Source organism: Atractosteus spatula, chromosome 5 (genome assembly GCF_055471065.1).
Source record: "Atractosteus spatula isolate fAtrSpa1 chromosome 5, fAtrSpa1.hap1, whole genome shotgun sequence".
NCBI lineage: Eukaryota > Metazoa > Chordata > Actinopteri > Semionotiformes > Lepisosteidae > Atractosteus > Atractosteus spatula.
The window spans coordinates 7,337,539-7,362,624 of NC_142710.1; the positions used below are offsets into that span (position 1 = coordinate 7,337,539).

General features: G+C 40.8%; 1 protein-coding gene and 1 non-coding gene across 2 annotated transcripts; one reads left to right on the top strand and one right to left on the bottom strand.

Moving 5' to 3' along the window:
• The first annotated feature begins 3,728 nt into the window (after positions 1–3,728).
• Positions 3,729–8,896, top strand: LOC148833908 (aerolysin-like protein). The gene is made up of 2 exons (XM_088917090.1): positions 3,729–3,841; positions 7,900–8,896. Exon 2 carries the CDS (start codon positions 7,906–7,908, stop codon positions 8,842–8,844), a length of 939 nt encoding a protein of 312 aa, XP_088773216.1. The 5' UTR covers positions 3,729–3,841; positions 7,900–7,905; the 3' UTR covers positions 8,845–8,896.
• A 14,355-nt stretch (positions 8,897–23,251) lies between these two features.
• Positions 23,252–23,323, bottom strand: trnaq-uug (transfer RNA glutamine (anticodon UUG)). Its single transcript has one exon. It is a non-coding gene; the product is annotated as a tRNA-Gln (tRNA).
• Between the last annotated feature and the right edge of the window lie 1,763 nt (positions 23,324–25,086).

The following is a 25,086-nucleotide window of genomic DNA, read 5'->3' on the forward strand; positions in this document are numbered from 1 at the left end:
TACTCTTCTACCAGCGGTAGCCTGGATTCGTCAGGCCCCTGGGAAAGGGCTGGAGTGGATTGGAATAATATATACTGTAGTAATGGAGGCACAGCTTATAAAGAGTCCCTCAAGAGTCGGCTCTCCATCACCAGAGACACCTCCAGCAGCACAAACCTGTACAAGAACTAGCTGTGCACAAAATCTGTATTACATTTAGATTTAATTTTAAATGCAATACTTTAAAGTAACGAAGTTCAATATGTCGTCTGCCCTGTTCACAGATGCTAGCAGCTTTTCACTGACATCATCAGAGCCTCAGGTGGCTCTGCAGAGGAGTGGTGGCTCTGTGGCTAAGGATCTGTGCCTGTGACTGGAAAGTTGCTGGTTCAAATCCTGCAGCTGGCAGAGGAATCCTACTCTGTTGGGCCCCTGAGCAAGGCCCTTAACCCTAACTGCTCCAGGGGTGCTGTACAATGGCTGACCCTGCGCTCTGACCCCAAGCTTCTCTCCCTGTTTGTGTCTCCATAGAGAAAAGCTGGGGTATGTGAAAAGATTAATTCCTAATGTAGGAAATTGTATAGGGCTAATAAAGAAACATCATTATTATTATTATTAACATTAGGTGAAGAAGCCTGGAGACTATGTGAAACTGTCCTGCACAGTCTCAGGACTCTCCATGGACAGTGTCAATATGCACTGGATTTACCAGGCCCCTGGGAAAGGGCTGGACTGAAGTTCTCTATTACAACGAAGACACAACTTACTGATTAACTTAAGAACCGGGTCACCATGAGCAGAGACAGATCCAACAGCATGTTGTACATGCAGCTGAACAGCCTGACGACTGAGGACACAGCTGTGTATTACTGTGTAAGAGAGTCACAGTGATTTAAAGTAATGACAAGCCTGTGCAAACATTAGCTGTGGCAAATGACTGGCCTCTGATGTTGGAACATTGACAACTAGGAAAAGAAGTATACAATAAACATGTAGGACATTTTTTACTATTTTAGGATTTGTTATATAAAAAATAATGGCAATTTTGACACTTATTTTCCTTGCCATTCCAAATACAGGCTTATACAGTACCTTTAATTGTTTTTGTTACAAACATAGGAAAAGTGCACTAAGATTCAGTACACAGTACACAAGTTCACATGTAGGACATGTGTCATTTATTAATATTCATGTTCTTTTTACACAAAAAGTAAAGTAAGGAAAAACAGGACATTTGATTGCTGGTAACCTCATATTTATTTTAAAAAATGAAAAAATACAATGACATGTCCCTGCCTAACTCAAACAATGCGTGACTTTCAAAGCTGTAAAAAAATTGTTTAGATAGCAGGAAGTCAGCTTGCTCTTACAAGCGGCTGTTAAGCACTGTAATTTTTGTTAGCACAACACAACTTTGTCTGTCAGAGGAAAAAATGATGCAGGCACTTTTCCTTCCCCCCTATATTCTCATGTATGAGTAGAAAAAACTATATTCGTAAATCATACAGAATCATAGGATCCATAGGCCTGAAGACTTGTCTTGTACAATGCCCTGATAAAAATAAAATTAATTACACTAATTTTTATAGAATCCCATTTCTACCAGTGAGGCTTCCATACTACCCGGATGGAATAGTGCACGGTGGGCTTTTTAAGTGTAAGCAATTATTATTATTACTATTATATTTGTAACGCAACAATTACGCTAGTCATGTTACACTCATACATAGTGTTTTACGTGAAGGTTAAAGCGGCACACAACAGCTGTACGCTGTGGAACCATCCCGCACTTTGTGGTATTTTCCATTTGTGGCGTGTCATGTCAGCATTAAAACAACTAGGATTTTGGAGGCTTTCGGATTTTGGAATTTTGGATTTTCAACCTGTATAGTCATTAGGAGCTGGTTAAAACTATTCCAAAATAACCACAGTATGTAGCCGAATGAAAGACTTTGATGCTTAAAATGTTTAGGAAGAAAGTGGAATACTGGTAGTATTTTTTTTAAAACTACCAATACCAGCCATATACAGTTTACATAATGTTTACGTTCTTAAATTCATATAGTTTATGAGCAATCTCCGGGAAACCATTATAGGCATGGTGAATCGGAGATTCTGAAAACTTACTTTGTATGATTGGAAACGAATACATGATTGGATCAGTGAAATGCTTCGAAGAAATAGGCACTCTTTTCCTCTGGTTTAACAGCCTGTGCAGCAACAAAACAATCTGTTTAAACAAGAGAGCGTAGTGTTACTTTTTGTCAATGAAAAAATAAAGTATTTTCGTGTCGCAACAGTTAAACTGATGCAGACAGTTACAAAGAAAGTGGACTATGGTAATACTTTGAGCTTACAGTCTGTCCAAGGTCATTCATTATTAATACTATTAGTAATATCTTCCATAAAGACTTTGATGCATAAAATATTTCTGCATAATTTAAATATTTATGATGAAGGTGGAAGGTTCTGTATTTTTGTCCAACTGAACAATCTTGGTTTTATAAAATATACCGACTTTTTAATGTTTAATGATTAACATGCTGTAATACACAGTTTAAAATTATTAAAAGTCTAAAGAGTATACAACTTAAATTCTTAATTGGAAAGAGATTGTCTCTCAGCAGTGACCATGATTCGAAACTAGGCATTTTCTGGCGACAGCTCAAATGCTGTACATGAGATGTTAAGCTTTATTAGCTCCACCTGACGGTTTTACAAGGTGCTTCCGGATACTAATATCATAACGTGGTATGTATGATGCGCCACGCCTACCGCGTTTTAAAACGGCTTACTTTGCACATTTTGAATGGCTGGATCTGTATACTTTGACATCTCACATTTAATTATTTTCTTGCATGTCTAAATAAAATGCGTGCATGTACCTTTAGTTTTTGTTGCAAACTCAGGACAAAATATCAAGGTTCCAGGACACCCTTATTACAAAGTACTAATAACTTTGATAAATCATACTGAAGCTGCAGGACATTTCATGTGCTGGTGAAATATTAGCAGCAGCTCTGAGTAACATAGCAGCAGGGACTGTTCCTTGTGAGTGATGAAGTAGAACCACAAGCAGCAAAGAGCAGGAAACAGTATGTGAGACACTCTTTATACCAGAGGCTGATTTTTATTGTGATCACTTTCTGAAGAAATCAATGCAAATCCTCAAAATCAGTAACAGTGACTGATTGGCTCTTTATACAGCACTAAACTAATGCATGTTGCCAAGTTTCTGGGAATGTTGCTGGATAAAAGTTTGTACATAGCAATACCATGAGATTTTTGGTTTTCTGTGCATAGTATTTCACATCATAAACTCCTTATACCTGCACAAAACTTTAGAAAGCCTGAGTTATCAGCCAAAGTAACACTCCTTGCACCTGAAAATGTCATTTTATTTTTAAAATTTCCACTTCGTTGTAAGAAAGAATTTTAGCATTTACCTTTTAAGTGTACAAGATTGTAACTATTTGTTCTTGGTAACATACCTTTTCTGTCTAGTGACAGTAAGAAACAATAAATTGCAGACACATCATTTGATCTGCTGATGCTTATGCTATAACCACAAAATGTTTAGCTGAACTTCGCACGTTCTTTCTTCGGACCAAATTAAAGTTTCATTTCTTTAAATGAAAATGAAAGTGGTCAGTTACAAAGCAGTATTTGTATGAGAAAAACCATTCCTTATATGGAACTTTATGGTATGCTACCACAAACCTGCTGTATAAAACCCATTATCTTTGACATCATCATTCAGAGGCTGCTCTCCTATCTGTATGGTTGTTTCCTTTCCATGCGCATGAATAAAGGACTCTGCTGAACCACACCTAACCTGAGTAAAGAGTTTTCTTCGACACAGGTCAGTACTAAAACCCTGAAAAACAAGAATAACATCAGTGGGCTGCTGTATTGTAGCACTTTGCTGGTCCTCTGTGAGGTATGCATTGTCATCACTTTGTTCCAAATGCTTTCACGCAGTCACTCCAATTTCCTCTAAATCATGTGTCTAAATCATGTTAAAGCTCTAGATTAGTGATTCTCAAACTATGGTATGTGTACCACTTCTGGAAATTTCTTGTGTGCACGGAAAAATTGGGATGGGTTTTCATATTTTCTATTTTAATAAAATTAGTTTGTGTCAAATATGTACTACGATACAGCATGCGCCAATACCTGAGAGAACACAAGAGCTACAGTGTAATTCTATACCATTATATAGGAATACGTGTTACGAATGCAAGTGACCAATTGTATTTAAAAAAAAAGTTATCTTCAGCAAATAAGGAGGTAGGAGAATGTGCATGGTTTTGGAACACTGGCAATCTTGTGAGCACAGGAAAGCGTGATAGATAACAGAAAATATTTAAGGACTGTTAGGTTAATTTGAAAAAAAATACACCTATTCTGTCTCCGTTTTTGTATTTCTGGTGTTTAAATAAAAACTTTTTTTAAAAGCCCACCATGGAATAGTTCACAAAAACGGAGACAGAATATGAAATAAGATACAGAAATAGACACTTCACATCCAGAGGAATTCACAATTATAAAAGCTGAAACTTATACTTTTTACATATTTCCATTGTATGTCCTTTTTTACTTAAAAAAGGTCTGCTTTAGCTCAGCTGGCAAGACCTGGGTTCGAGCCAATGCAGTGAGGCACAAACTAGGGTGGGAGCGGCGAGGGCACAAGCCCTAGAACCCGAATCCGTTGCAATAACAAAAGGACAGACAATGAAATGAGGGCTACAGTATTTCGAAGTCGCAAATGTGAGATACTAAGTCGGAATTCTGAGATATAAAGTTTGAATTCTGAGATGCTAAGTCGGAATTCTGAGATATAAAGTTTGAATTCTGAGTTACTAAGTCGGAATTCTGAGATGCTAAGTCGCAATTGATGCAGATGCAGCCATTCAAAATGCGCCGCACAGACACGTACCGGAGGTAATTGGCTACGGCCTCGCGCATCGTGACGCGCTTTGATGCAAAATACCGCGGTACGTGATTGGTTGACCGACAGGGGCACTCGTGGTGTGTTGGTCAGTCGTAGAAAGATTTAAATGTCTTTACTGTGCCCGTTTTAGTATTGAATATTTATATGGAATTTTACCACTGAAGGGAAATCTTAGTACCTGAGCATAAAAAGAATAGGCGCGTACTGTAACGCGTGTGAAGGCCATAAACGATATTAATTTTGGAACGTAAACATACAGTATATGGCTGGTCTCGGTACTTTAAAGAAAACATACACACCAGTATTCCATTTCTCCCTAAACATTTTAAGGATCGAAGTCTTTAACTAATGTGATACCGGAGTCAACAAGCATACTTTTAGAATTTGATTAAAAGGGAATATAATATGGAATCGTGTATCTAAAGAAATTAATAACGATATAATTATATTCATGTACCGCAACACAAGAATTGTACACACTGTACGATGTCTGTTGATAATGTTTTGTAGGGCTTTTTCAACACTCCTCATGTGGCCTTGCTGGTGGCGCTGTGGGTTAGGTTCCTGACTCCCACATCACCCGTTAGGTGTTTGAATCCAGCTGGAGCCATGCCCTTTTTTCTTAAACATTTCTTTGAAAAAATAAAACGTTTCCCTGGGTCAGAGATTAAATAAAACTTCACTCGCACCAAACAAATTTATATTTCTAAATATCACAACATGGTTCTTTTTGGGGGTCCTGGCCTCCTCCTCCTACGGCCAGGAGGTCAGCCTTCAGCCAAGCGAGTTAAGCCAAACATTTGCTCCATAGTAGTTCCTTACGGTTTGATTTTGGGCATTGTCATTCCTCATGAAATTGAGTTTATTTAATGAAAGTTAGGGAAGGATGACAACGACCACGCTCAATCATTCCCAGCCAGCAGTGATTAGCAATCACTCCCTTCGTCCCTCCTCCACTGAATGCTATAAATACAAAATACGATATCTCCCTCCCTCACGTGCGACTTTTGCATCCCACCTCCACCCCAACTCCACCTCTGCAGCTACCTCTTGGTTACCCTGCATGGGGGTCCTGGCTTCCTCGTCCTACGGCCAGGACCCACAATAGTTTGTTACGCTTTGATTTTGGACGTTGTCATTCCTCATGAAGAGAGGTTGCTCTAGATATGAAGTGGACACACTGCAGTATCCAACACGAGGCCTTTGCTGTCAAGAAAATGCCTGAGGATTTAAAATCTGTTAGACTCTGTTGTGAATTGTATCAAGGCTCGACCAATAAATTCACATCTGCTTTGCTCGACTACACAGACTCACCCCTCTGGTGCTTTTTTATACTTTATTTTTAATTGTTGTTGTTCCTGTTGTCATTTTACAAAGTGCTTTGAGAAGCCACCTTTAAAGGCGCTATATTATAAAAGTTTATTATAATATTTATTATATGTGTATGTGAGTGTGTGTGCACGTTCGCTCATGTTGGTCATTGAGATTTTCTGTGGTACTTGGATGCTTTGGTTTGATCAGGGGTGGCATTTGGTCCAAAAAGTTTGAGAAACACTGCTCTAGATTACATGCGATCACCTTGGTAGTTTTTGTTCTGCTGCACATATCTGTGAAAGATAAGCAGTTTGAGAAACATGATTATATTTCTATAAACCTTCTAGAGGTAATACTGTATACAGACGGTTTACCTGAAGTTGTCTCTTGCACTGAAAAATATAGCAAAACAAATAATGAACACAATACATGGAGAGAAAATTGGTTTATTTATAAAAAACAATCTCTCCAAATTTACAGCAAATAAAGTTATTAATGAAAAACTAATAGAGAATAATCAAACAGTAACATGGCTCTTTTGTATTCTTATTTCTGAACACATCAAATCAAAGTAATCAAAACCAAAAGTCCAATGATGGTGAAAAATGAATAAAGCAACATCTTGAGTTCACATTTTCTTATTCATTTACTCCAGGCAGTCACATTCTAAAACATACTAATTTATGCCTTATTGAAACATTATTAAAGATGATATACTGCATTCCTCTTCTAGTAGGTATTGCCTTTTCTGGTATTATTTGATTTGTAAATTTTTGGCAAGTTGAAATAAACATTAAAAACTGCTTATTGCCTCGATTCCATGTCCTGTAAATTGAAAGCAGTGTGACTTTGATTGTGTTTCCAAAATGTTCAGTTAAGGTTTGCAGTTGATAGATTAGCTCAGGTAAATACTATATTGCCAGCTTAAAAAATACCTTGTGACACCAGGTGTGTCTATATTAAGTGTGTTCAGAAGATGGCCTGCCCTTTATCCCTTTATATAAGGCAGCTTCACAAGCTTAGAATTACATACAGATTTCATCTGAACTATTGTTAGTCTTTGCTCTAAGAACTAATACAGATTTTCTTTCATGGGAAGGGGAGCCGACAATATTTTGGACTTTGTGTTTCTAACACGAATAGGGGAGCTGTGCATGTAGCACAACAATTATTTTTCTAACACAATACGCATTATTACATGTAAAGAGGTTCTCTTTATCCTGAGCTGCTGTCTTCTGCAGAGAAGTAAATTTCGTAGGTTCTGAATTATTGTTGTAGTGGATGTATTGACACATTTAAACGGCCGCTGTGAACAGGAATGCGCTGGAAAGGCAGGCTCCAGAATTACAGGTACCCCTTTAAAATGCTGGTTTTGAGGTGTCTTTTTTTATGCAGGCGTCTAATCAAAGCTGCATCAGCTTGTCAGGATGATAAACCATTGATGAGTTGATGCGAGGCATCTAGGGAAGGCCTTATCCTGCCATGTGGTTTGGTATTGGTAGACTTTCTGAAAGGTGACTCTTTCAGGTTTAACTCTGAAAAGTTTAAAGTTAAACTGAACAAATGCTGGATTGGTTTTTCTTTGCTTATCCCAGGCATTCACTGCACTATTAATGCCATCAAGCTGTACCAATGATCCTTCTCCTTTCCAGGTCAACATGGCAACAACTTTGTATGTAATCGGAGGAGACGGGGGCGATGCCTTTGACTTTTATGGCCAGAATGACGGTGCCACGCTGGAGAAGATCGGCGTGTGGGTAGGGGGCTGGCAGGTGAAGGCCGTGAGGATCTGGCTGACCAATGGGGAGGTCCGAGAGTTTGGAAATCCGGGCTCAGATTACCAGGAGTTCAAATTTCGACCCGGCGAGTTGTTCGACTCCCTCTCTCTGTGGGGGAACGGAGCCGGGACCCGCCTGGGAGCCATCAAGTTCAAGACCACCCACGGCAGGGAGTTCTTTGCGAAAATGACCAGCTGGGGGCTGAAGACGGAGTACCCCATAGATGTGGGTTCAGGGATCTGCCTGGGGGTTAGTGGGAGGTCGGGCTACGACATTGACTGCATGGGCTTCATCTTCATCAATGCCATCGAGTCTACAGTCATTACCAACATGGAGTACCCCACTCTTAACCAAGTCATCCCCCAGGTGAACATGGAGGAGATTAAGTCCATGAGGTACGCCAACAGCTCCTCTGTTGCCCAGGAGTACACCCTGGAAACCTCCAAAACCATAACCAAGACCTCCTCGTGGTCCGTCACCAACAACATGCAGTTCACCTTCAACATGCAAGTGACGGCAGGAATCCCGGGTCTAGCTGAAGTTTCCACTGGGTTCAGCTGGACAGTTGGAAGTCAAGGTACCTATGGATTGGAGAACAAAACGGAGACAAATGAGAAGCTGTCTTTCAAATTCCAGGTCCCTGCAAAGAAGACCGTGGATGTTGCCATCACACTTGGTCATGCGAATGTTGATCTTCCATACAAGGGTACTGTTAAAGTAACCTGCAGGAATGGAAGTGTGCTTGGGTTTGACACCAGCGGTGTCTACAAAGGCCTCACCTACACCAAAGGGGCAGTAGTTGTGAAGGAGAGAACATAAGAATGATGGATGAACCAGGTCTTTCTAATTGTCTGGTTATAGCTATTGTATGTACTCGAAGGAAAATGCTGAAAATAAAACCTTTCAAGTCAAACACACATTTCTCAGCTGTCTTTAATTGTAAACTAGATCCAGTTTCACAGACTGGACCAGTAAGTCAATGGTAATGACCTACTTACCTCTCTCCTCTTTGAAATACTCCAGCTGGAGTGCACAAGATTACACTTCCACTACAGGGCATTCATTTTAGCTTGTATGTGGCTGTTATGTTTTCAACAGACAACCCTTTTTGTGTTGCCTCTGGGTTTGGAGCTTTTGTCTTTGTTTAAGCTATAGCTGAGCAGACCAACCCAAACTACTACTTTTCCATAGATAAGAACACTTAAGCTAGCACCTTCCTAATCATGGCACTTAATTATAGATATATCCCATTCTGTAACTATAATCTAGTATTCAAATAATGAAGTTGCCTAATTAAGATAATCGAAGGAGCAGGTTGTTTATCCAGTAATGTCATCTACAACTCGTTTTTTTTGTTGGTGGTGGAAGACTGACCAATGTATATTAAGGAACAGTCAGGTCAGTGTCTTCTTGCAGCTGATGGTTTACCTATTGACTTTACCTTCCTGGTGTTTTCATTGGCATTAGTGCTATTGAGCCACATGGGTCCAAGGTCCAAAACTGACTGAACCAAGGTCCAAAACTATTCCACCAGCATGTCAACACTTCAGTCCCCAAAGTGAAAGATTCTTCTGTGGGTAAAGGTGTTCTTCCTGCAAATAAAAGCCAAGTGCTTCCCTAAGTGCATAAATGTCCTGTGTTGTATCACCTGCTCATTTCCAAGGACAAAGTCTGGGCTGTTCTACCACAGCTCTTCACTTGTCCTCTGTTTTTCAACTGGTCTTGCTCAGATACTCTAGTTCTTGCTTATGCTCCAGAGACAAGTTAATTAATCCTTAAATTACATGTGTTACGGACGTGGTCTCTAGTCCGTGTCAGGTTTTGTTGTAGACCCTATGCCATGCAGTAAGAGCTGGAGGAAACAGGAGGCGGTTTATGGGAAAACACACAGGGCTTTTAATGGTGCACAAAATAACAGTGAGCATGGGAGACAAAGAATGGCATCCAAAACCGGGCAGGTCCAAAGGCAGGTCAGGGTACAGTCCATGAGTCAATCAACAATGAATCCATCTTCTGATGCGACAAGGTTAAAATCCCTGGGAATGGGGAAAACACGAACACTCGGAAAACATGGAGGTCCTAGGATGACAGGACAAGTTCCTCCAGGCCCCGAGCTAAGGAGATGGGAGGTATCAGGGATGAGGCCTATGCCCTCAGGAGACGGACGTAGGGTATCCTGGTTCTAGGTGGGCCTCGCGACATCTTTACCCTAATGTTGAGCCCCGAGGACTGGAGGAGCTAGATTTTAAATAACGGTATGTTAACAGGCTACACCTGGGGAACACAGTAACAATCACGGGACTAATGACGGGAGTAGTGGAGCGCCCTCTAGGGGAGGAATGTTGGGTGTGACAGTATGTCCCTTTCTATTAACGAGTGTCCGGTCTAGGGTACAGTACCAACCTACACCCTGTGCCTTTAACATGGGATCTAGGTTGCACAACTTTTAGAGCAATAAGAAGCTTTTGGATTAATATATATTGTATTTATACATAAGAACATGGATATAGATGAACAGATGAATATGGGCTACCTCTGCTTCATAAAAGCTCCAAAACCAGGATGTTTGATTGATTTCCCTCTCCTTGTGTCTGTTCACCAGCTGCGTGATAAAAACAGAAAAATTAATAACGCCAATGTTAACGTCAATTTTACAATTTGTTAATAATAAAAATGTTAAGTTCTCTAAAGCTTTCTTAGTCAAGAATGATAATTCACCCAGGAAGCTGTGTAAGCATGCGTAGACAGAAAAAGATCAGCTAAACAGGGAAGAAAACACTTTCAGAGAAAACAGTGTTTCAGTTGTGAAGAATACAGATCACCAATTCAATTTCAGCCTAAACCTGTCCCCACACACACTGCTCCCGCTGCAATTAGAAAATACACAAAGGACTGAAATCTTTAGAGTAGATGATCAGGTGTTTCGCAGACGTAAGCATATTACGTAATTCAGGCTTTATGAACTCACACCTGGGATTGGATTAATTAAAAAAAGTGTAAAAACTGCACCAGGTATTAGATCTTGTTTATATTAAAGTTATACCACTGGGCAGTGGTGGACGGTGTGCTATTTTGTCAGTAACTGCTAATCTGCTTAACAACTGTTGAAAACATAATTTTATTTCTGTACAGAATGCGTGTTAGGTTTACAAAACTAAAGTGTTTCATATGTTTAACTAAGAAGTAGTGTTGTCTGCAATGGAACAAGTAATGCTGAAAAGAGAAGAGAGAAAACGCAACGTTTCGGCTGTGAAGCCTTCTTCAGGTGTGAGGGTCTTCAGGTGAAACGCTTGGAGGTTGTAATGTAGGGTGCTCTGAACAAAGAAGCACGTGAAAACGTTTCAGAAATAACCACACGTAAGACTTTGATGCTTAAAATGTATAGGGAGAAAGTGGAATACTGGTATTGTTTCTTTAAAATACGAATACCAGCCATATACAGTTTGTTAAGTAGTGAATGCGATATAACACAGCCTTCAAACCAAACGCATTTTAAAGTCTTCTACTTGTGAAATTTTTTACAGCCTCTACATAAAACTATATACACAATACTGCTGACAGCAGGAAAATTCCTATTCTTTACACAGCCACTTATTAAAAACATTACCCATGATGTTCAAACCGATTTTTTTTACACAGAAGACTGACACAGCTTTGCGTTGTGAATCTCTTTTTCTAATAAAACATTTGTCAGTCTGTCCGTGGGGGGAAGGAGGACTGTCTTTCATTGGAAGGTTGGCCTATTTTACTTTGAAAATTAAGAGGGGGTGGAAAAGAATTGTAAAACCGGTTTCTTTACAAACAATTTATCCAGTGGGGCAATTTAACAGACGCCTCAAGCCTTTGAAAGGCTTCTTTGAAAAACTAAAATAGCAAATATTATGGACGCTATATTGACAGTTTTAGAATTTGATAAATAGTCAAAAAGTTTGAATGGCTGCATCTGTACCTAGGGGTATACCTCGATGATAAGCTGGAGTGGACTGTTAACACTGATGCCCTGTACAAGAAAGGTCAGAGCCGGCTATTAGGAGGCTCAGGTCCTTTGGTGTATGTGGAACACTGCTATACATTTCTTATGACCCTGTGGTGGCAGCGGCCATCTTCAATGCTGTTGTGTGCTGGGGCAGCAGCGTCATGGCAAGATGTAAATAGGCTCAATAAACTCATCAAGAAGGCTTGTTCTGTTTTGGGGCTGAGCCTTGACCCCTTGGAGGTGGTGGCGGAGAGGAGAATGGTGACCAAGCTCACCGCCACCCAGAACAATGTCTCTCATCTAGTTCAGGTGGGTAGCTGTGTCAGCATGCATAGGCTGCAAAGGAACAAGTAATAGGTTTATTCGATGCTGAAAAGAGAAGAAAGAAAACACAACGTTTTGGCCGTGGAGCCTTCTTCAGGTGTGGAGAAGGTCTCTCATCTGCTACATAGGACAGTTATTAGACAGCGGAGCACTTTTAGTAACAGACTGCTCCAGTGTTCAAGGGAACGTTTTCCCAGGTCCTTCCTCTCAGCGGCTGTCAGGGAGTCGAAAACTGCCCTAGGCTAGGCCTGTTAGCCTTCATTTGCTTATCTATGGATAACATGTTGCACTCATGTACTTTTGGACACTCCATTAATGTACTGTTTTTACTGTGGTTTATTTTGTATTCTATATACTTATTTAATTACTCTAAAGTTGTAGTTTAATTTTAAATTTAACCTATCTCGATGTCTGTCTTGTTCGATATCTGTCGTTTTTCTTGTGCTGAGCTGCTGTAAAGCCTTAATTTCCCTTCGGGATTAATAAAGTCTCATCTTAGCTTCTTGTTGATCATAGCATTTAAATGTACAGATATCCCATTCTGTAAATGTATTGCAGTACTTTAAACTGAAATACCAAGATCATCCACGGGGTACGATATTTATCTGCTAGTGTGGTTATGACCCCTCTTGCAGGAAGTCTTACTTCCTGGCAGAAGATTTTCCAATGATCGAAGAAACACGGAGAAGTTAGGGGTCAACTTCCTCCTTGAGCAGATTATTTCCTCATTTCATTTCTGTTTTCATTGGTATACGTGCTGTGTAGGCAGTTGCGAGTAGCGTGCACACCACTGGTGACTAAAGTTCTGTCTACACTCCTGCTCACACTAGTAAACCTAGGACCAAAACTGCTGATCCAGCAGGTTAGCATTACAAGCCTGAAAAAGGAGGTTAACATCAGCAGGCTGCTGTATTGCAGCATATCACTGGTTTGTGATATACAGTATGCATTCTTTCCTTTGTTTTAATTGCTTGTACCCAGGTACTCCGGTTTCCTCTTATGTTTCTGAAACAAGTTCAACCTCTAGGTTACTTGAGCATGTGTTTTGACTGACTGGTGTCCAATGTATAGTACAGTAAACAGCTGCAGCTTACAACCCTGTGCTTTTGAGATGAAGTTTGCACAAATTTAGAGTAATAAGTAGCTTAAGTAAGTAGCATGCGTAGGCTGCAAAGGAACAAGTAAAGGTTTATTCCACGCTGAAAAGAGAAGAAAAGAGATACAATGTTTCGCCTGTGGAGGCTTCTTCAGAGTGACAGTTTGTCTTGGAGACTCAGGAACACCTGAAGGAGACTTGGAAAAAATCCACCTTAGACACTGGATAGACAACCTAGAATATAACTAAAGAGGACCTTAGATTTCCACCCAAATTAGAGGATGGTTTTGATGATAAGTGATTGAAATGCATGAAGTGAGATCCTACTATTGCCTGACTGAAATCCTACTTTGATCAAAAGTGGTTTAAATATCCAAAGTTATCTGACTGTGTGTTCTACATTAAAGTTACTTGGAGTGTGCAGTTTATATCTAACTGCCAGGTGGCACAATTAGTACTGTGGGTTTAATAAGTGGGTTTAAAAGGTCTATGATTTGGCATTAAGCAAATTATACAGTGTTGTTTTTCACCTATAAGTTAGTATAGACTTCCTTTTAGCTAGATTGGGGTTCCAGCACTTCAGAACTTGACATCTTCGGGGGTGGTAATGACACCCAGCAAAGGTCAAATAAAAATTAAGATTTATTTTGTATTTTTTAATTAAATCTGAGTATCATGAGGGTATGTTAAACATAAAAGTATCTAAAGACACATTACGGGGAAGTTGGATTCACATGTAGCCTAGTTTTATTTAATTTGCAAAGGCATGACAACAATTAAATTCAGTTAGTGCAGTGAATACTAATTCATACTAATACTAATACTAATACTAATTCAGTTAGTGCATGTTTGTATGGGCACTACTTGGGCTTGTAGCGCAATGTATTAATTTCTATTTTGTGAATTTCCCCTTTACAGATTCATACCAAATGACCAAACAACACAGTGTTGCCAAATCATTTCAGTTAATAAATTAATGAAATGAGCCATTTAATCATTCATCCATGAATTTTCTAACCACTTCTTTCAATTCAGGGTCACAGAGGAGATGGAGTCTATACCAGAAAGCAATGGGCACAAGGCAGGGTACTGTATACACTAGATGGGACACCAGTCCATTGCAGGGCCGACACAGAGACACAACATAGATGTGGACACACCCACACCAGGGCCAGTGAACCTACCAGTTTGATTTTAGACTATGGGTAAAGAGGATCACCCCGGGGACACTCATACATTCAAGGAGAGAACATCCAAACTCCACACAGAGGGCACTCCAGATCAAGAACTGAATGCAGAACCCCAGCACTCCTAATCACTGCCCCACCATGCCACCCACATTTAATCATTTATAAAGCAAAAATAGCAAAGAAGAAGATATAATGTAAAATTAATTGCCTTGGTAGTTTTCTTTCTGCCACATTCTCCCACGTACAGTATCTCTGAAAGATAAGCAGCTTGAGAAACAAGATTATATTTCCATATAACTTCTAGAGGTAATATTACACACAGTTCATTTGAAGTTGTCTCTTGCAGTGAAAAATATAGCAAAACATAAATAATGACCAAAATACTGCCAAAATATATGGAAAAAAAGTTATGACTGATTTATGTATAGACAAACATCCTTCTAAATGTAAAGCAAACAAAATTAGTAATGAAGAACAGAATGATTAACCAGAAACATGGCAGCAGTGGCGGTTGCGGTCTCTCCTCACCGAGAATGGAGATCTGTTCACGGCGAAGGATGAGGACTGCACCCGCACGGCTCTCGTGCAGCATGAAATTGACACCGGGGATGCGGGGCCCATTCGCGTCCCACCCCGGTGGTTGGCCCACATCAAAGCAGACGGTTCGGCCAGGGTTGAACAAGCCCTCCACAAGCCTGTGGTCTACCCGGCCGTCTTGCCGGCTCGTGGAGGTTTTGTGTCGATCACAAAAAACTGAACGAGGTCACCCGGAAGGACTCCTATCCTCTACCGCGGATTAATGATGCCCTGGATTACATTTCCGGGTCGACCTGGTTCAGCTCGCTCGACCTCTGCTGCGGTTACTGGCAGATTCCGCTCCCCCCGAGGCTCGCCCGAAGACAGCCTTCTCCATCGGCCAGGGGCTCTGGCAATTCACAGTCATGCCTTACGGACAGTGTAATGCCCCCCGGCAACGTTTGAGCGGTTGATGGAGCGAGCGCTGGCATCGGTCCCCAGGAGCAAATGTGTGGTGTACTTGGATGACTTGCTCGTGCATGCCCGGGATTTCGTACAGGCCCTGGCGAACCTCTGGTTAGTGTTGGCCTGCATCCGGTGGGCCGGGCTGAAGCTCAACCCCAGGAAATGCGAGCTCCTGAGGTGGGAGGTTACCTTCCTGGGGCAAGGGCCCATCCCACAAGAGGTGGCCATGGACCCAGGGAGGGTCGCCGCAGTGCGCGACTGGCTGGTGCCCCGCACCGTGGTGGAGCTCCGCAGTTTCCTGGGGTTGGCATCTTTCTACCGGAGGTTCGTCCAGGACTTCGTCAGCCTCGCTGCCCGGTTGCACCGCCTCACAGAGATGGGGTGTCATTTCATGTGGGATGCGGAGTGTGAGGCGGCATTCCGGAGGCTGTGGGAGACGCTGGTGGGGGCTCCCGTCCTGGCCTTCAACGATCTGATGCTGCCTTATGTGTTAATTTTCTTAATGTTTTATGTTTACATAATAAATGTTTATTATGTTTATATAATAAATCAATGTGTTTATATGTTACCGTTCTATGTATTTACATCATTCCTATACTTTTATTTCTATTCCATTTGTGCGTGGCTCAAATGTGGCTTTTTAATCACATTAAGCATATACCTGTAATGTTTTGTCTCTATAAAATGCACGTGAAACACCAGCATCAATCTTATAAGGGGAGCACTGATTAATATAAATAAACTGGTCTGTTTCACTTCCCTGCCTCCCATCAGAGTCTTCAGGTCACAGCCTTTTTTCCTGACTGAGTTCTCCCATCAAGCCCCATTCATACAAACTCAGAAAAGACGTTTCATTGTGAGTCTGAGTCTCAGCCTCTGAAATAGGGTGTTGGATCTGGGAGTGTGGTGATAATACATCACCTGCAAGAGAGAATAAAGAAAACTGTCAGTCAGGGAGTGAGGCAGTACCCACGAGTCCATGTGCAGTATAAGAAGATGTAGTCTAATTAACATATATCAGATTATTTCTCTGATTAAAGCTTTTGTATTTAAGTTGTTATCATGTACACTATTGTCACAATGCAACACATTGTAAATGGTGTTGATAATGCCTTGCTTAAGGAGTGTACAGTATAGTTTTACAGTGATCAAATGGAAAAACTGTCAAGCCTGAACAGACAGGAAAATAGCTAAGAGAAAGGGTTTTTACAGGGTTTTTACCTTTTGTTTGGTTTTTGTGCCATGTAAGTACAGGCATAAATTTGAAAATAATTCAGTAAACTACCAGTTGTGTTCACTTTGGCAAATACAATAACACTGGAGTAACAACAATAGCAAAACTGTTAAATTACTGATTCATTTATTTATTTCACTTATTTAAAAAAAATACACTTTAGAAAGCAGCAGGCAATTATCAAGTGACATATTCCTCGCTCCCATTTACAAAAAATGAAATTGTCTTTTAAAATTTAAACTTATTTAAAATTTCTACTTTCCTGACGCTCACTGCATCACTCTGACCTCATCGAATCCTCAGGTGAAGACAACTGGAGACTCTGTCCAGATGTGAAGGATACTCCATCACCAGCTATGGCACACACTGGGTTCGCCAGGCTCCTGGGAAAAAGGCTGGAGTGGATTGGGGTTATATGGGGTGATGGGAGTACTGAGTACTCACAGTCATTCAAGAGCTGGTTCTCCATCACCAGAGACACCTCCAGCAGCACAGTGTTTTTACAGGGGAACAGTCTGAGCACTGAGGACACATTGGTGGTGGTGGAGGGGAGTCCCCATTACCTGTAAAGTGCTTTGAGAGGAGTGTCCAGAAAAGTGTTGCTATATAAATGGAAGGAATTATTATTATATTATTCTGTTTTATGTGTATTCTCTGATATAGCCATTTCCACTGCCTGTCTTCATATAAAAACATGTTGTTTAAAATCCTCTATGCTTCTCACTTCAATTTCTAGTTTGAATGACAATGTGCTTTCCAAGCCTGTCAGTCTACTATAGTCATCTTCTGCATCAGGTTTCTACTTATTCACTAATGGCTGAAGCCTCCAGGAGCTCTTTCCACGGTCTGCTGTTCTCCATCTGCTGCTGTCAAATCAGTTTTTGTATCTTTTATTTTATGTCAGATTGTTCTACTTATTGGTCCTTCACTCAGGATGTCTACATGCACACTATAAAACACTACACACTACATTAAGTTTTGCAGTCCATGATTAACAATATTCCTTGCTAACATTTTTGTTTAAGAAGTGTTTTGCCAGCTAGCATTCACATCTATGAAATCTTTGAAACCTTTATCATCCTGAAGGTGGCAGCCTCGAATTACAGTGAACTTCAACAAGACTCTTAACAAATCTGGGAAATTAACATTAACACTTTCCACAGCTTTACCTAAAAAAACAACTATGGATTTTCCAGATCACCATATTAATTTAGAATATATTTTATTAAATATACAGTAACTCTACACATGCTAACACAAACAATTATGTGAACTGTACTGTAAATGACAAAGTTATACTGATTATAGTACATAAGGGAAAATTGTTAGAATTTCTACAACTCCCAATGCTCATTTTAGTAGGTATTGTTCATATAGAAGCCTTAGCAGAAGGTAAGTTTTTACTGTATGTCCTGATCACATAAATCACTGGTATACAATTAGGCTGATATACAGGACGGATATCTATAGCAGAGACCTTCTGTATCCATGTCATGTCATTTACCAAATTGCTTTATACCATACGGTGTCGCGGGAAGCTGGGGCCTACCTGGCAAGCAACGAGCACAAGACAGGGTACACCCTGGACGGGGAACCAGTCCATCGCAGGGCAAATGCCAGCCAATCATACATGGGGACAATTTGGAGGCCACGGTAAAGGCTGAAGAGGGGGAATTTGGCCTGGATACTGGGATAACTCCCTACTCTTTTAGAGAAATACCTGGGGATCCAACCACTGAGAGTCACGACCTCAGTTTAACATCTCATCCAAAAGAGAGCACCCACTACAGTATAGAAGAGTGTCCCTGCTACTATACTGGGGCATTAGGACACACACAGACCACAGGGTGGACACCCCTTGCTGGTCCCACTACCACCACTTCCAGCAGCAACCATAGCGTCCCAGGAGGTCTCCCATCCAGGTACTGACCAGGCTCACCCCTGCTTAGTTTTAGAGGATGATATGGCTGCTGAAGCTTCTGTATATATAATGTTGAAAAAGAACTAAAATTTTCTTAGATGGGGGCTGCAAATAACTCAATGTTACTTCATCACTCTGAGTCCTTTTTATTAGAATCCCTGGAGGTCTTCATGCAAATCAGTCCACAGCCTTCCTGTTATAATACAGCTGCTGTCTTTGAGGAGAGACACTGGGGAGGGAGAGTGGCTGTACTGCTGGTATCTGTTTGTTCATCACCTGCAAACACCTCATCAAAAATGATTTTCATTTATATGATTTTTCTGATTTTCCTACCAAGTAAGTATATACAGTATGTACTGTATGTATATGCAGTACAGCAACTAAGGACAATATTATTCAAACTTCTTTGTCAATATTAGAATCAGCATTATTATTTTAAATTCCTTTATTTTTTGTAATATTCTTGCCTATTTTTACCACATTTTATTTGGGGTTTGCTCTACAGATGTTTACTGTGTTTCCCTGACCTCATCGGAGCCTCAGATCAAGAAGCCTGGAGACTCTGTGCAGGTGTCCTGTAAAATCTCTGGATACTCTCTAACCAGCGATCACACAGCCTGGATTCGTCAGGCTCCTGGGAAAGGGCTGGAGTGGATTGGGGTTATCTGGGCTGGTGGAAGCACTGACTACTCACAGTCATTCAAGAGCCGGTTCTCCATCACCAGAGACACCTCCAGCAGCACAGTGTTTTTACAGGGGAGCAGCCTGAGCACTGAGGACACAGCTGTGTATTACTGTGCGAGAGACACACAGTGAACTGAAGCAGCGACAAGCCTGTACAAAAACTAGCTGTACAGCAACACATCACCTTTTAATACAGACTGAGGCCTCTACAGGAACCTCTACAGGGACAGTCACCAGACAGTGCGACTGTCTATAATCTCAATGTCTCTTTGTTCCTCACTTCACCAGCTTGTCAGTAAACATGATTCCATTATGATTACACCTGTATGTTGCTTTATTTTACAAATGTGCATCGCATTGCTTTAACCTCTTCAGATCCTTATGCTAAGCACTCTGGAGAGTGATGTGAAGACACTGCTGTGTGTTTTAATACCCCGATGAGGGAACTGAAACCTGAGCCCGGATGAAAACCACCAAAATGTTGGTGAATGATGCTTTCCTGTAAGTGTACGAATTCAGCAACAATACCATCACGAGCCCTGTCATATTGAAGAGGAAGGCAATGGATCTTTTTACATTTCAAAATATGCTTCTAAAAACACTGTTGTGCATTTGTTTTCCTTTCAGTTTGATATTTCTGTTCTTTGTTTTTTTGTGCAAAATTACACTTGCAAGATATTACATTTTTGAGTCTTCTTCAGTTATTAGGAATATACTCTATAGGGAGGATGTGCACTGTATTACTTAAACCTGTTCAGATCCTCAGGTCAAGCCGCCTGCTGTGTTTAACTGTGCTTAATACCCCAAAGAGAAACCTGAAGCCTGAGCTGAAAAACACCAAAAAAGTGTCAGGGTTCAGTGTACAGTACTTCCTCCCCTCCCTACCTTTATACTGTACATCAGCTCTCCCTGCCCCAAGAAAAATACCTCCCCAGTAAATGAGTAAAGCTGTCATACCATCTGTTACAGGAGCTCTGAAGTTCTGGGAAGATTTGTGTTCAGCTGTACTGAAGATATAACAGTAGAAACTGGATCAATAACTGTCTGTCCTCTCATCCTCACACCCCCACTTCCTAACTGTAATTTTACTAGAAAAGGGATGACACTCCTATACTTACACATCTTTTATGGACCTTCCCAGCAGTTTACCCTCATCAAAGCACAGTTAACAGCTGGAATATATGGTAGACACATTGAACACATTGGACATAGAATAAACCCAACATTACTTCAGCCCCTCTTCTCCCTAAAAAAGTAACAAGAAGAGGAAGAAGAGTGTTGGTTCAAAAACAAGACTTCCGTCTGTACTTGAAAACAAAATCACTATAATGTATTTTTAGCCATTTGACAGGAATTCCACACATTCTATTAACATTCCGCTTGCTGGAGCTGCCCATTGCGATAAGCCTGCGAAGTGTCAGTTCCTATGGTATTACCACATGGGGGCAGCATTGCCAAAGACATTACAGGTTGTCCTGACATGAAGACACTGCTGTGTGTTTTGATACCCCAATGAGGGATATCAAACCCGAGCCTCTGACGTCACTCAACAGGGACCCAGCCTCTTGAGCCAAAGGGAAGTCTCCCATCAGCTTGGCGGCTGCGGTCCCTGCTATACACAGGGAAGGGCAGTGACGTCACCCTTCTGGTAAGCCAGCTCTTGCAAGCAATGGAGGCCGTATGCATTACAATATAATTATAGTGGACAAAGGGTGACTGAAAAATGGAATGACTTGTAATTGTAATTCTGCAAGTTAAAATGAATAACAGAAATAACAAATGTAAAAAAAGATCTAAGACGAGCTCAACAAAAGGCACTTTTGTTGGTTCCGTTGTGTAGTGGTCAGCACACTGAACTTTCAATCCAGCAATCTGAGTTCAAGTCTCGGTGGAACCTTTCCGTTCCCGGTGCTGCTCTCTCAGAGAGGTTTTGAATTGAATGCGGCACTAAGAAAACTGGATGCAGTTTACACGCACAAAGCAATTGTTTTAATGCTCAACTGGAAAATGGCATTTTAGCTCAACTCTCATTATGCCGCACAAAGCAAGCGATTGTGCTGCAATTTCTAAAAGGTACAAAACCAATCTTCTCTTTGCCTGCTAGTCGGTATTGTTTCAAGAGTTCTCAGAAATCATTTAGACTATCACAGGCACATTAACCTAAGGTAAACATCCGTTGTTCAAATGACTGCAAGAGACCTGCATCTTGCAACATGAAAGCAGTGAAGAGGGAGTGCTGGGCAGGTTGGAATTTCTCTCTCAACTACGTTATAACGTGTCAAAGCAGAAAGTTGGCTCATCCGGGATTTGAACACGGGACCTCTCACACCCAAAGTGAGAAGCATACCTCTAGACCAACAAGCCGCGCACAGAGGTATACTTGTCTCTTTGCCTATACTCTTTGTAAAAACGTAAAAAGTTCTTAAATACAATAATAATTTAATTGGTAAATTTTCATTGTATACAGTGAATCTATGAATACTGATGATGACAAGCTGTTTATGTGTGCAGATCGAATGCGCAATCGAATTACAAGAACAAGCTCTGGCCGTAGAAGTGCAGCAATTAATTTTACCAGCACTTTCCCCGTGGACAAAAGCAGCTTAGTATTAAACTAGCTGGAGACACTCATAAACGTTTAGCGATCAACCTGCTAACTCAGTTCCTTTTCCATCCGTTGTCCGGATCTGTTCGATCAATCAATCAAAAAGAAGAACTCGGTGAATCAATCGATACTGCTGAAGCTGAACAGCTAATGATAGTATCGAAGAAAATATGTATGTCTTCAGGGTTAGTATACAAGTATGTGTATGAGGATTATGAACTTTTCAGATTCCCCACGTTACAAGCACTATGGCATTTAACATGTAGAAAATCAAACGACCTTTGCCATCCTAACTGGCAGCAGGTAGCTGTATTTTGTAATTGTATCGCCAGCATCATCTTTATCGCCATCTCTTTTGCTCAAATTCAATCTTTTTTTTTCATTTCATCCTGATAGAAAGTGAGATACACAAGAGCACTGACGTCAGCCCGATTTCCTATAAGACACTGCCTTTTCGCCAGTTCCGTGAGAACAGTGGTATGGATCTCTTTCCATTTTGAGAGCACTTGATACGAACTATTTCGAAGGCAGATTTCGCAAAACTGAATGTTTTCTTCCTTTGTGCTTTAATCCACATTGGGGAATATCATCATGTTGAAGAGTGCGAAGTGGATCGCAAATGTGAATATATATCTAAGCATGTTGAATCCTTTGGAAGACCGCGTTCAAATCTTTCCCTCTCTGCTTTACAAAGAGTATGGGCAAAGCGATGAATACACCCCCGCACATGGCTCATTGGTCTAGAGGTATGGTTCTCACTACAGTTGCGAGAGGTCCCGAGTCCGAATCCCTGATGAGCCTGCTTTTCTCCTCTGGCACGTTATAACTATAAGTCGAGAAGGAATTCCAGTTTGTGTGGCGCTGCCAACAGAGAAGAAACAGTGCACTCCCTCTTTACTGCTGTCGTGTTGCAAGACGCAGGTCACTTGAGCAGCGGTCGTCTGCCTTAGGTTGATGCGCCCGAGATAGTTTAAAAGAGTTCCATGAACTCTTGAAACAATACCGACTAGCAGTCAAAGACAAGATCGGCTTCGTACTTTTTAGAAATTGCAGCACAATCACTTGCTTTGTGTGGCATAATGAGAGTTGAGCTAAAAGGCCGTTTTTCAGTTGAGCATTAAAACACCCACCTTTTGCATGTAAACTAGACCCAGTTTTCTTAGTGCCGCATTCAATTCAAAACCTCTCTGAGAGAGAGCAGCACCAGGAACCGAAAGGTTCCACCGAGACTTGAACTCAGATCGCTGGATTCAAAGTCCAGAGTGCTGACCATTACACCATGGAACCTACAAAAGTGGCTGTTGTTGAGCTGTTCTTTTTACCGTTGTTATTTCTGTTATTCATTTTAACTTGCAGAATTACAATTACAAGTCATTCCATTTTTCAGTCACTTTTTGTCAATTATTATATCTTTATTTTGCTTTGTTTTACTTTAAAACACAACTCTTCTGTCAGCTTTCCAGCTGTCAGTTTTTGTACAGGCTGGCGTCACTTTTTCTTTACTGCGTGTGTTTCTGCACAGTAATATACGGCTGTGTCTTCGACTGTCACGCTTTTCATTTCAAAGTACAGAACGTTGCTGGATGTGTCTCTGCTGATGACAAACCGGCTCTTGAGTAACTCTAAGTAATTAATGCTTCCAGCTCCCCAGATAATCCCGATCCACTCCAGCCCTTTCCCAGGAAACTGGCGGACCCAGCCCGTGCCATAGTCTGTTAAAGAGTATCCAGATATTTTACAGGAAATTCTAAAAGACTGTCCAGACAGCTTGACTTGAGGATCTGAAGAGTTAAACAGTGAAACAGGAACAGGGGATGCAAGTGGACACTATTGGGAAGAGCTCTTAAACGGGAGAACAGGAGGCATTTCTTCAAAGGATTGTGGGAGTGTGGAACAAGCTACCCAGCCATTATGTTGAAGCCAGCCCTGGATTCTTTCAGATGATGGCTGGATGAAAACATTGGATCAGTTAACTTCTAATAACCAAACTATTTAGTCATTGTTGGCTAAATGGCCTCCTCTTGATTCTGACCTTTTCTTATGTTTTCCTCTGTTTGTTCAGTGACTAGACAAACTCGCAGTACTGTTTGAGATTCTCTTTTAACTTTAGAAAAGGTTGATAGCGGCAATAACAATAATAGAATCAAGGTCTGACACAATAATATGAATATATAAAACAATAATAATTTTTTCTTGTTTGATTTGTTTCTCAGAATTCCTCCTTCAAATCCAGGCTCAAAACCGTCTTCTTTAGAAAAGCCTTTACTTAACTGTTCCACTCTTCACCTCTCTGCTTTTCTTCATCCACGGTCTCCTCTGTGTATTCTAATTGTGTTTTATCTTGTGTATTCTTTTTATTTATTGTTGTTGTCATTCTGTAAAGTGCTTTGAGAAGTCACCTTTAAAGGCGCTATATAAAATAAAGTTTATTATTATCATAGTTATGTCTGATACTAATAACACCTATGATGGGTTTTCCTTCTTGTTGTTTTATACCGATAACGTGCAACATGGACTGAGCAGTTGAGTGTGGTGTATCCCGAAACTGAGTCTGTCGGATCAAAAGATGAATCTAATTTTAATTGCTTTGATCGACGGTCTTGATTGTTTCCCACTCATACCTTTACAGTAGGTTTGGGGGACATGTCAAAATCCGATGCCCAGAGAGGCTCAGATATGGATTGTGGGAATGCTCTGTTGGAAACCCAGGTAGGGTTAGGGTTAGAATCCACACACTACTGAGACCATTTTTAAGCTCAGCTCTGGATTTTGGGGCCCAAGTCTGGTTTAGGACTGGCGGTTTTGTAGTCCTATCTGAACGTTTTTTTTTCAGAAACTCTCTGGGCCTGGGTGCACCGCATGGATATTGTATCCCGAAACTGAGTCGGTCGGATCAAAAGATGTCACGAAGCATTATTGAATCTCAATTAATTGAAAGACCTTTGATCGACAGTCTTGATTGATTCCCACTTATTCCTTTAGGTTTGGGGAACATGTCAAAAAATAGTGTGTGTTCTGCTTGAGTAATGAACAATCATACCTGCCTAAGA

What these genes read in the sequence shown, in the direction of transcription:
- LOC148833908 (XM_088917090.1), top strand. Translation starts at nt 7,906, where the DNA reads ATGGCAACAACTTTGTATGTAATCGGAGGAGACGGGGGCGATGCCTTT.